Genomic DNA, 13290 nt, shown 5'->3' on the forward strand with positions numbered 1-13290 from the left:
AGCCCTCCTTCTCTCGTCTTGCTTAGAGTGGGTAACTCGGAATTGCTGTTCTTCAGCCAGTGCAGTAAACTGTAAAGTTTCTTGCTGACCTGAAAGATCACATTGAATATTGCTTGAAATTCACGAATTCTGATCTGAGTTGTGGATATCTGTCATTTACATATTACCATCATAGTGAGACTCAGTATAAGAGTCTTGGGCCAGTTTCATCCTTTAAAGGAAACAGAGATCAGTTTACATTAGTTTTAAAGGAAATGAATCTCAGCTGACAGGCCTAATCCCCTGAGTGGCCTGGGCGCTCTCAGCGGGCAGATGGAGTGCAGGGGAGCCAGTCGCTAATCCGGGGTTCCTGAGGAAATCAGTGCAAAGCTGCCATCCTGTCTTCTCCTTGCCGCCCAATGGATCACAGCACCTATGGAAAATTCTTGCACAGTCCAGTGCCAAAGAGAAAAGAAATGGAGAGCTCTTTCCCTTATTTTTGTCCTCTCTTCCTCTCTTTCCATTTCTACACTTTCTTTGATACCCTATAGATAACCATTTTTCTCTCTTCTAAGTACATGTATGTGCCCTTTGCTGTACCCGAGTGGAAGAAAGGAAGGAAACCAATGAAGGACGTGGTCATTGAAGGTAGCAGCAAAGGGGGAGAGGTTGAGGTAAAGTAGTAAGAATAAGGGTGAAGGAAGACAGTGATCGAGAATCCTGAGCTCTCCCTGCCTGCAGTTAGCCTCCCTGTCATCTTCATTTGTCATCGAGGAACGGTGAGGCAGTTCCCCATCTGTTCAAAGACTCCTAATCCGGTGCTGTGTTTACTTCCAGTGCACCACACACGGCACTGACTGCTGCACCCTCGTTTACTTACAGCTGTGTGGAACCTGAGTTGGTGTTCTCATGACTTTTTTGGCCTGCTCCATAGGGTGCTAAACTTTAAAATTAGACAGTTACCATTTCGCAATTCAGCTTTGGCCAGCTCAAAGAGTATTGATATATTTAGGATTCTAGAGCCATATAATTTTTTTCAACTTCTGTCATAACTTATAGCTTGTATAACAAGTTAGTAATAGTTGCTGTTTTAAGGTAGAACCAGAGCATTGCATCATCAGGAGAAAATAGGAGAGGCAGAGGATCAGGAGAGATGTGCTTACTAAGCCCAGACTTCACTGACTTGGGTGGTTGTGCAGAACTAACCCCAGTCCTCATGGAGTTTATAATTTATAATCTTGTACGACTACCTAAACATCCTACTGTCCCCTAACTTCTACACCAGGGACTGCATATAAGGCCCAGGACAGTATAATAGGCAAGCAATAAATTAGGGTAGTTTTGACCCAGTTTATGGGCTGTAGAACCCAAGTGTCCATATACAGTTGAAAATTAATCTTTATTGGATTTCACTGAGTAAAAGTATGTAAGTTAATATATAAATGTGAGTATATAAATGTGGCCTGGATATTAAATTTATTTCTCAGATGGAAAAATGTTTATGTAGACACTGTTGACATGTATGCAGACAGAGTATATATACCTATTTTTTTCCAGATGTCCCCACCAAATTTCTCATCATTATAGACTCTGGGCTGATTTTTTTAGACATTAAAGAGAAATGTCAAATATTCTTACGCAGGTCCTATACATGGCAGGAAAGGAAGGTAGAGAAGCTTCGGAGCTTGGCTGTTGCCTCAGCTGTCCTTCCCCGTTTTCTTCTGGGTCTGTCACTCTGCCTCTCTGTCTTCATGTCTTTGTGTAAAAGTGTTTCTAGACCCGGAGGTCATGGCTCGATCCCAGTCAGGACACATGCCCAGGTTGTGGGCTCGATCCCCAGTGGGGGACATGCAGGAGGCAGCCGATCAATTATTCCCTCTCATCATTGGTGTGTCTATCTCTCTCTCCCTCTTCCTTCCTCTCTGAAATCAATAAAAATATATTTAAGTAAAATCAACAATAAAAGTGATTCCAGAGCGGTGGCGGGGCTAGGACCAGCAGACTGCTACGTGACCTTTCATGGTGAGGACATTGTCTGGGAAGTGCAGTGTACGACATGGGGTCAAGGGTGAGTAAGTTGAATACTGTCATTAAGCCGTTGTTCACACAGATTGCCGTTGCCCTCGGCAGTGTGTAGCTTTTGACCTCGAATCTGCATGCCGCCCTCAGGAGCTGATTATGCCTCAGCAGCCTTATTAAATTAACTTATTTCATGTGTCAAGTCACTCAACCAGAAAATACCCACAGCAAAATGGTACATTGTCTCTGTCATTTGCAAAGACGGCACAGACATCTCTGTCACTTCTCCGTGGGGGACGTACTAGGGCAATGACCCGTTCTTCCGAAAGACTTCCTCGACTCGCCACATGCTGTCTTCAATGCACCATGCGCTTTCCCGGGGGTAACTTCCGTGAGGGGGACTCCGTGGTTGAGGTGATTGCGTCTCAGCTTTCCCCACAGAAGGTGCTGCTTATAACTGCATCCCTCCAGCAGCAGAGCCGAGGCCAGTCCTGTGCCGGCTGTGCAGCTGGGAAGGGACAGATGAATCAGCAGGATTCTTGACCCGAAAGACATTTACTATGTAAGGGAGAAAGTGATACTCGAGTTGCCATGGTACAGAGTAATCCCTGCCATAGAGGGACATGCATGAAGTGCTTGGTGGTTCTGAGAAGTGGTTTCTTCCATCTGGGCAAATCAGTAAGAGGATCATTTCCTTAGAAGAGAGTTCTCATAAAATTTACTGAACATGGTAGCATTTTTCCCTCACCTGCCAACTTGTCTTTGCCATTTTCACATGCCCTTAATGGGATAAGGGGTAGATTTGGGGTTAAGACTAGGGTAAAATAAGAGTATAATTTCCTTTTGTGACTGCCACTACTTTTTTCTTTTCTTTTCTTTTTGGCGGGGGGGGGGGGGGGGGCGGTTATATCCAGCACTAGTGGTCAGAAGTTACCTTAAAAAAAACAACAAAAGTCAGTTCCCGCCCTAGCTGGTTTGGCTCAATGGATAGCGCATCAGCCTGTGGACTGAAGGGTCCCAGGTTCGATTCCAGCCAAGGGCACATGCCTGGGTTGCAGGCTTGATCCCCAGTGTGGTGCGTGCAGGAGACAGCCAGTCAGTGATTCTCTCTCATCATTGACGTTTCTATCTCTCCCTCTCCCTTCCTCTCTGGAATAAAAAAAAAAAAAATCGGTTCCCACGTTTGACTTTGGAGGAGCTGCTTTCTCTGTGCTGCTCCCTCAGCTCCCGCAATCCGTGGCGGGGCCGCATTGCATTCTAGTTCCCCTCACAGGGTATATTGTGCTGTCTCTGCGTCGTGTTCCCTGGTCTCACCTGCCAGGCAGCATTTATCCCCACAGGGGTGACTCAGAAGTAGCTTTAGTGCATCAGGGCACTGCTGGTGTCCAGGCTGCGTTCTTGGTGTTAGCCCTCCTGTCCTGCTACCCAACGTCAATATCAGGAAACGTCCTAAGGTGAGAACATAAGTGTCGCAGGAAGACCATCATCACTCCATAGCACCCAAACTACTCTGCATTCTGACGGCATCCCCTTTCAGTCGCAGCAGGTTGATCTATGGGCTCGCAACAGATATGCATCATCCCCTCTCCTTTCTTTTCAGACAGAGCTAATAGATCTGTCTACGGTAGATGTGATCCTCATCTCTAACTACCACTGCATGATGGCGCTGCCCTACATCACCGAGCACACCGGGTTCACAGGCACGGTGTACGCCACCGAGCCCACCGTGCAGATCGGCAGGTGAGACACTGCTCTACCCCGTGAGCATGAGGCCCACCGCTCCTTCCCTCACTGGTGACTGCTTAATAGAGCGCTGTGCCAGGAGTGATCGCTACTTCCTCCCGAGCAGCCGACCCGGAGGACAGGCATGAATAGACAGCTCTCTAGGTAAAACAGATGGTCACTGGACTCTCCCAGAGACTGATGCTGCCGGTAGTCTTCACTGTCTTTTTTTTTTTTTTTTAATCAAAGCTGGAAGAAGGAGTTCCTGAGACAGGTCCTCTGTGCAGATGCTAATCAGGGGAGGTAATGTTTGATAAGATGCCACAAATATGCACTGCGAAGAGATTCAGGAGAAAGGAACAGCATATTTAAGAAAAGAAATTTTATTACTTTGCTTTCAAAATGTCCCCCCTTTTATGGATTAGTGCGGACCAAATGCAGACAGCGTGTAGAAAACAGGATAAGTCACTAGATGGGTAAGTTGTCTGGACTGTTAGACTGAAACGCCAAACTGCAAGGAGTAAAACCTCAGGCCTCCTTTGACTCAGAATGCCCTGCTGTCTCTTTCTCTGCCCCTGCCGAGCCTTCATGGTTGCTGCAAGTAACCATAGCATCAGTTAGTGAGAAGAAAGTTACTCCAGGGAAAAGAATTGTGTTGAAGCAAACTAATAAGTGTGGTATAAGATGAAACTATCAAGACCAAAAGTATGGGTTCTAGTGTCTTGCAGAAGTCCAACAAGATGGAGTTACTGGAAATAAAACAATATGTCCTTATTTTTGTGTTAAATCACATTACCTACAGTGTGTATAGGAAAATGTAAGGGATCTGAGGAAGAGACATTATAGGGCCATAAGACATGGGAGGTGATGGATCAGTTTCAGTGGGAGGATGAGGTGAAAACATTGGACTCCAGTCTGAAAAAGTTACAGCGGTTCTCCTGAAAGCTGTAACCAGAATGGTAATGAGCCTGATCCCAGATCTTAGATGCTGGGAATCACACTGCTCCTTCAAGTTTTAAGGAGGGGTGGTATTAGGAATAAATAAATAAATGGAAAGGAAATGAAGATGCTCAGCATTCAAGTGCAAATACATTTGTGGTTGATTGGGACCGGATTGGAGTCCGTACGGATCATCTCTCCTGGGTTATGCAAGGGGTCTCATGCTGTTGAAAACCTGCTTCCAGCTTATTGGTCTTCCTGGAGTTATCCAGGATTCTGACAGTTCTCTGTGCCCCTCAGAGCATGCGGACCATTGATCCCATCAAGTGGGTTATTTCTTACATCCCCTCTGCTGTGGTTCTGTGGTAATCCATCTCTCGATGTGCATAGCCTGCCTTTTGTAGGTCCTTGAGTTAGGTCTTTAGGATCAGTCTTTAGAGCAGGGGTGGGGAACCTTTTTTCTGCCAAGGGCCATTTGGATATTTACAGCATCATTCGAGGGCCATACAAAATGATCAGTTTAAAAATTAGTCTGTTGTACTTGGTCAAACATTTCATTAGCTCACCCATAATGCCTTGGCAGGGCCAGACCAAATGATTTCTCAGGCCTTATATGGCCTGAGGGCTAGACATTCCCCACCCCTGCTTTAGAATATTCCATATGGAATGTTATTAATCCCTAAGACACACATGAAGAAAAACTTTACCAGTTTAAATTGGTCATTTAATATCATTTTCTTTTCTTTTATCTATTTTAAATATATTTTTATTGATTTTAGAGAGGAAGGGAGAGAGATAACAACATCCATGATGAGAGAAAATCAGCAATAGGCTGCCTCCTGCATGCCCCAACACTGGGGATCGAGCCCGCAATCCGGGAATCAAACCGTAGTCTCCTGGTTCATAGGTCAAAGCTCAACCACTGAGCCTCCTGGCAGGCCATTTAATATCATTTTAAAAATCTTACCCGACCCCTGCTGCCACGAATAGCAAGTACTTCACAATTTAACTTTTTCTCCGTTTGGATTTTTAGTTACATAAAGGCAGCGATCTTAGAGTGAGAATTAAACCAGATGCCTATCTATTTCAGTGTTTGGAGATGAAAACATGCCAGGCTTGTTTTAAAGGTGAACTAAATCATTCATATTCCAAATTCTTAACTTGGAAATTCAGTAAGAGGCTAGATTTGTATTCACTTTATGTAAAATGGTGCCCACATTCATATGCAACAGAGGGAAAGATAATTGGGGAGGGAGAAGGCAGACAAGCCCGATCTGCTGGACTCTGTGTTAGAGTGCGGTGTTTCCCTAGTTCTTCTATGGATTTTCATCCCTTCTTTTGTTTGTTGAACTCAGGCTTCTCATGGAAGAGCTGGTGAATTTCACTGAAAGAGTGCCCAAGGCGCAATCTGCCTCCTTGTGGAAGAACAAGGACACTCAGCGGTGAGCAGAGGCCTGTGTGCCCCCTATGCACAGCCTTAGATTCTTTTCTCCCTGTTTATGACAGGGTTATGTTTGATTCAACCAACATAATTTGAGAGGCAACCATGCCATGGGCAAGGTATTGTGCTGGGCCTGGGAGTTTTTAAAAACTAGTAAAACAATTATCTCTGTCTTTGAGGTATTCAGGAGTCGGTGGAAATCAGACAGTTAGCAGGTAGATTACAAGGGGGATGGATGCATTAGATTTGATGCTTGAACACAGCACTGTGGGCACTCAGAGAATGAACTCTGCTTAGGGAAGCTGAGGAGGACTTCCTTAGGAGTGACTTCCTTCTTAGAGGACGAAAGGACTTTTGCAGATGGAAAAGATTCAGGCACAGCATCCTAGGATATAGTGTATTCAGGGAACAGGGAGAAGCTCAGGGTGGATTAGAATGGGTAGAGTAGAGAAGAGAGGATGAAACTAAAGAGGGAAGTTGAGGCAAGATAATGAGGAGACTTAACGTGTCACGTTTGAATATTATTGAGAGTGGGAAGTCCATCAGTGGAGGTTTATGAGGAAGAAAATGACATGATCAAGTATTTGTTCTGGGGAAGGTAACTCTAGCAGCATGGAGAGTGGATGGAAGTATACAGATGGGGGCAGGAGACCAGCAGGAAGACAGTGTCAGAAACCCAGAGGAGAGAACAGAGGCCTGAACTAAGGCAGTAGCAATGAACATGAAGGGTCTAGCTTAAAAGATATTTCTGCAATAGAATTGAAGAGAATTGGTAAGAATTGTGTAACTAGGAAGGTACGAGGAGCCCTGAGTGGAAGCCAAGGGGGAAACCCAGGCTTGTCAGTGGTTTCAGATACTGCAGACGGATCAGCACGTAAGGTGGATGAGGCCCTTGGCTGTGGACATTACAGAGAAGTTAGTTTCAGTGGCCCCTGGATCAGAAACCAGAAGATAAGAGGTGATATAAGTAGAAAGATAATAGATGAGGCAAGGGGGCAGCTTGGTTCCACTTCAGTGCTCTCACACTTCATTGGCAGCGGAGGACACCAGTCAGACCTAACATACTACAGTGTCTCTAATCCTGCCCACTGCTGCCCTCACCTCCAGGCACCACAGTCACCCAGCCTCTGGGCCTGGCATCCAGAGTCAAGTCAGGGCTCGTCTGTGACTTCTCAAGTAGCATGTCTTCCACAAACTGACCAACGCCCCTCTTTTCCATCTGTCTTGCCACCGAGTTCTCTTTCCTTCTAGATCAGTGATTATTCACCACCTAATAATCTAACATTAAGAAAGTCAAGAATACATAAATGTAGCTAGGAGAATGTGCTTTGTTTTTATACTAGTACTGTAACTATTTCAGAGTTTGAGCATGTAAATTTCCTCTATGCATTCCTTTGTATGAATTATTTATTTTATTTAGTGTAGGTAGCCCTATTCTCAATGTTTTATTTAATACATTTATTTTTTATTTTTTTCGATCCTCACCCGAGGACATTTTAATTGATTTTAAAGAGAGGAGAGAAGGAGAGAGAGAGAAAGAGGTAAACAGAAACATAGATGTGAGAGAGAAACATGAACTGAACCCGCAACCCAGATATGTGCCCTTGCCAGGAATCAGTCCCACAACCTTTTGGTGTATGGGACAATACTCCACCCAACTGAGCCACACTGGCCAGGGCTAAATTTAATTTTTAACATTATCATTTTACAGAAGAGAAAGCAGGCACAGAGAGGTTAAGTAACTTGTTCAAGATCACCCAGCTCCTGAGCTATAGTAGGATTTGGATTCATACCCAGACAGTCAGGCTAGTCTGGTTCCAGAGTCTGTGCTTTTAACCACTGTGCTGGACCGCCTCTTGGATACACACACATTTCTTCTCACATGTGTGTGAGGCCCTGTTCATGTGGGGAAGGAGGAAGGATGTATAACTGCACATTCTCTCCTGTGTCTTATGGATCTTCTTCACACCTCTGTGTCCTCACTTGGGGATATGGTGTCTGTCTGGTTTGGGGTTAGGAAACGTTTTCTCTTACACGCACATGTCTGAGTCTTTACATGGTTACCTGCTTAATACAGAGACCCCTCCCCTCATTTTGCATTTTTATTCTCTGCTCCCTTTCCTCCTGCCATTGCTGTACCTTCTGCCCCTTTTCTTTCTCTCCCACGTGCTCCCTGAACCACATTGGACCCAGGTCTCTACATCCCTCCTTGGAAACCAGAGAACTTTGTTTCCTTTCCCCATGGAACATGTATGCCTTGGCTCCCCTTACTTCCCCCTTTTAAATTTATACCCTTTATAATATTCTGCTGCAAATAATTTTGGCACACCAGAAATGACGTTCAAAGGTCACTATTTCCTGACTCCCAAACCCTGGGCCAAGTCTTAGGAAGTTCCAAGTCCTTATTTTTCCTTTTCTTCTGTGACCTTGAGCAGAGTCCTTGGCAGTTTTCCTTTGCCTCCCATTTATAAAATACAAGATAACTGGCTTACAGAAGAAGTGCTATTGTATATTAGGGAGAGGTGAATTGAGCTTGAAGAAGCAGAAGGGTAGGGTGGGGCTGAAAGTTATTTTTTAAGAATCTTAGAAAAATCTACCTTTTAAAAAAGTGCTAATTGAAATAAAATCTTGAATTTACTATCTCGCCACCTGGTGGGCAAAAGTCAGACTTGAAAACCAGCTGGGTTAAAGGAGCAGAAGGAATAACTTGTGCTTTTGGAGAAAACCATATTTCATTATTTCATATATCATGACCATATTTCTGATCCTGGTCAGGTATTTTGTTTTCACTTTTGAGCATGAGTTGAGCTATGCTTATTGATAGAGAAAGAGGAGAGTCTAATTATTGGAAAGAATATATTGCGGTGTTAGAAAGACAAACCAAGAAAGCTGCATCATCTTTTTTCTCCTGGGTAAGCTCAGCATACATATCAGAAATGGCGCAAGAATTTGAAGAGTTATTTTATAGTTGACATCAGACAAAAAAATCCTTTTGAAATATCCACCTAGAATTTAACCTTGGCCAGCGTACAAAAAGTGCTTCATTTGGGCAATATTTATGCTAAAGGATTTATGTCACTTTAAAATTTTTCTGTCACAAGCCTCTTGATCTCTAGGGCCCCAGAATACTATGGCGAATGATATTGAGTATCACTGCTTTTCGCTGTCTAGTACGTTGACATTTTCCCCAAGTTCTCTTCATTTGTTGTTTCTTTTTTTTCTTTAATTTCTTCACTTTCCTTATCTGATTCCTCTAAAATAGGCATCACAAACTCAGGTGGTTCCAGGCATGGGGAAGAGAAGCATAGGAGTGAGGGGAGAGCCAGGAAGTGTGGATCAGAGACCTTACCACTCTAATGGCACAGCTGACACACAGCTTCAGCCGATGGTGACCATGTGGGAATATGCACCTGTCACTGACAAATCTTTTTTATTTTTTTTTTCAAGAGAAACTCAAAATTTGGATGTTTTAAATGTCATTTTAAAAAGTCTCTTGAAAATGTTGGCTCACACATTAAAATAAAATCCTGTTCGATTCAGCTATAAACACCTCTGTGAATTCGATTTGAGATTTGAGCCCCCAATTTTTTACTTCTGCTGAAACCTCATGCAGGCAATCTCTTGGTTAAGTGCCTTGAATGAATGCATTTTAGTAGCTTAAGTTGCTAATAAGACCATCAACTAAAGAAAACAATAAATTAAAATTTTTCTAACTCATTGGTCAAAAGAGTTTGACAAAGTCCCTTAAATCATTTCCCTTAAATCATAGTTTGAATTAGCATTTGATTTAGTATTAGTATGTGTACCAAAAAAACTACTACTCTTGCTTTTTGGCAGCTGTCTGACTCCCTGCCTCAGGTGACACTTCTCCTGAGATTTATTTAGACATTAACCATCCTTCTTCCTCATTTTGACGTTGCAGTTTAGTCTTCTTGAGAAAAGAGAGTTTGAAGGTTAGGAAAAGGAGAATCCCTTGCAATATAATTTTTGAGTTTCTGATTTTCCCATACCCACTTCAGAGTTTAGATATTTTAATGGGAAAATTCAAAGCAAAATATTTCACTTAAGAAACAAACCCATCCTCTAGCATTTTTTTGTTTCAGGCTGCCATTTTTTCGTATAAGACTAGAAATCTGCAATTATAATTCAGGTTATTGTCATAGTGCTCACAAGCATTAAGGAATTATGCACTGATACATTCCAGGCTGAAATGTTTTGGCAGTTTTCAGTACTCAGAGTTTAAAATGTGAGTTCATACCTTACAGAAGATATAAAAGAAAAAACAATCATATTCTAGTTGAAGTTCCTCGGCTCTGACACTTCTTTGGTATTTATAGAGGAATTTATCAGGTCTAACTCTCGTAGGAAGAACATTAAAGCTGTGGGCTTGGAGGTCAAATAGGCTGGTGTTTGAATTTCAGATCTGCTTCTTGGTAGCTTGCGCAAGTTATTTCTTCTAGGCTCCGATTCCTCATTTATAAACGAGGAATAATATTAGCAACTTCAGAGGGTTGTTGGGGGGATTAAATGAGCAATATGAGTCAAGTCTTTTTTTTTTTCCCCCAATGGTAAGCACATAGAAGTACTCAGTAGACACCCTCATCCTTCTCACTTTTACTGATGCACTTGGCTCACATAGCCTCCTGTCAATTACCAGGACACATCTGCCTTCCACAGACTAATTTTTTGTTAGATTTTGCCTTTCCTGATAAAAGCAAGGTAGGATAGTAGAAGGGAAACCATTCTCTCTCACTCTCTCTTTTTTTTTAATTTTTATTGAATTTATTGGGGTAACATTAGTTAATAAAATATAGGTCTCAAGTGTACAGTTCTATAATAAATCATCTTTATATTGTGTGGTCACCATTCAAAGTCTCAAACAATTTTCTAATTCTGTTGCCTCTAGTTATTTAGTACTGTCATTTAGATTCTGGGATTCAGTCTCCTTTTCTGTAAAATAAAAGAATTGAGTTAAATTATCTCTAAGCTCACGTATGTTACAGTTTTTAAAGATGTCCAAGGGAGAGGCTCCTTAAACAGATCCTCGTGGAGTGGCGGTACTTTGCTGGAGTCCTCACAGCGAGTTCTTCAGCATTGCAGTCCCAGAAACTTAATCATGCCATTTCGCTCAGAGTTGATTAGCCTCTGATTGAGGCTAACCCAACTCCCAGGATATTGACTAACACACAGAAATTCCATGTAATCACATTACACTGAGACGTCTGCCTGGCTCCTGAATTAGAATGGTTCATCTCTCTAGGACACTCTGTTTTGGTCAGCAGGTCCACTTACAAGATCAAATTATAGATAAAGAGTTTTTTCATGAGCACAGAATTAAAGCAGAGATAGTTTAGGTGCTCTCAGGAATTGTTTCTGTTACCCTGTGGTAGCCTAAGCAATTGCCTTTGTCCTTTTTAGAGATAAATTGATATAAAACAAAATTCCAGGGTTTTAATCTAGTTTCAGGTTACTATTAAATGCATGGTTTTTGAAACTCCACATTCAGTGAACTATCTAGATGTCACTCTGCTCACAAATCTCCACCCCACCCCACCCACGTGTGTGTCAAGCACAGTTTGCTGTAATGAGAGGGAACAACTTTTCTGCTGCTTATATTCTTTTGTATTTTGCTCTTATATTCATTTTGTTCTTTCGTTCATCAAAGTCTTAGAAAAAGCCCAACCAATGTTTTATTTATAAGCTTCTAAGTGGTTCCATTGGACTTTCACGGCTGCCCTTTTCACAAAAACTCATGCTCATGTGCTGCCTGTGCTTTGGGTGGGAGAACAGGCAGAGCTCTGGCCTGGTGTCAGAGCACTGGGAGGTCCTTTAGTAGGCACTCGAGTATGATAAGAACAAAACAAAACAAGGAAATCTTTTAGAAAGTACTTATGAAACATTTAGACTCCAAGAACTTGACTTTGATAAATTAGAAAGCCAGAAAAAAACCCAGAGCTTGTTTACACTGTATTTCCTTATCAGCCAATCATCCTAATGGCTTTGAATGGCTCTCTAAATGCCTCTGTATGATAATGTCCGCAGGTGAGCATAAGGAGAGTTCTCGGGAAAGCTAAGGTACAAGATGTTAAAGACAAGATGTTAGGAGATAGAAAGAAGTAATGACAAATGAACTAAGTAGCTCAAAAGAGTAAAAGGAGATGTTAGCAAAAGGAATTCATGGGTATAAATATGGAATTCAGAGAACTTCAAACTTACTTGTTGATTAACTACCAAGTGCCTGGCATTATAATAAGTTCGTAGAAAAATGCCCCCAAAAGTTTAAGACAGTCCCTGTACTCGAGTTTATCAAGGAAAGATTAGGTACCAAGTGGCAAGACTTAGGCTAGTCTTGGCAGGGTAAGTAGGGCTTGAATGAGGACAGAGATTATTCTAAGACAGTGGTTCTCAACCTTCTGGCCCTTTAAATACAGTTCCTCATGTTGTGACACAAACGTAAAATTATTTTCATTGCTATTTCATAACTGTAATGTTGCTACTGTTATGCATTGTAATGGAAATATCTGATATGCAGGATGGTCTTAGGCGACCCCTGTGAAAGGGTCGTTCGACCGCCAAAGGGCTCACGACCCACAGATTGAGAAGAAAGGAGCAATGTGGGTGAAAACATGGTAGAATGGCTTAGTTCAAATAAAATCAGCCAGTGCACACCAGGCAGGAGAGAAAATAATGGAAAGATCACATTATGTAAAACAAGAATGAAACTTTGTACCTTTGAAAATGCCAACAATATATTTTACCGATTTCTAGTTTAAGTCTCTTGTCTAGCTGATAGAAAACTTACCCAGATTGTTTGTGAAAATATAGTCACCAAACCTATATGAGAAAGGAAACCTTCTAGACATTTCCAAATAGAGAAATGGCAAATAATTAGGTAGTTTTAGATCTGAAAGGTGTAGTGAGTATATAAGGTGCCCAAAAGAATTGAAGAATAAAAGGGTGAGGGGGAATTAATATGTACTGAATATCATATATATTTATTTACATATCAATATCTATTTTACTACGCATTTGCTGTAGTGCTCAGAATAATTTGGGAGGGAAGTTTTTACCCTCATTTAGAAATATGGCAGGGGAAAAAGAGCTTAATTGCTCAATATTGCAACTCAAAGAAGCAAAAATCAAAATTAAATGAGATATGCATATCAGCCTTCTAGAGAAGTTCTGTACAG

The 13290-nt window shown here is 42.1% G+C and overlaps 1 protein-coding gene across 5 annotated transcripts in view; it reads left to right on the plus strand.

Annotated features, from left to right (window-relative positions):
- The window catches only part of INTS9 (integrator complex subunit 9), a 106087-nt gene that overhangs the window by 49165 nt on the left and 43632 nt on the right, over nt 1-13290 (plus strand). For 3 of the 5 annotated variants that reach the window (XR_004968267.1, XM_036313539.1, XM_036313541.1), the window contains 2 exons: nt 3599-3738; nt 6015-6101. Coding sequence is in view for 4 of the 5 variants with exons in the window: in XM_036313539.1 (XP_036169432.1) it covers nt 3599-3738; nt 6015-6101 (227 nt within the window). In the remaining variant the exon portion in view is untranslated. Of the gene's footprint in view, nt 1-3598; nt 3739-3772; nt 3886-3969; nt 4024-6014; nt 6102-13290 lie in introns of those variants that run through there. The other 2 variants (XM_036313542.1, XM_036313540.1) reach the window with 2 other exon arrangements.

This window comes from Myotis myotis, unplaced genomic scaffold (assembly GCF_014108235.1).
Source record: "Myotis myotis isolate mMyoMyo1 unplaced genomic scaffold, mMyoMyo1.p scaffold_m19_p_6, whole genome shotgun sequence".
Taxonomy (NCBI): Eukaryota; Metazoa; Chordata; class Mammalia; order Chiroptera; family Vespertilionidae; genus Myotis; species Myotis myotis.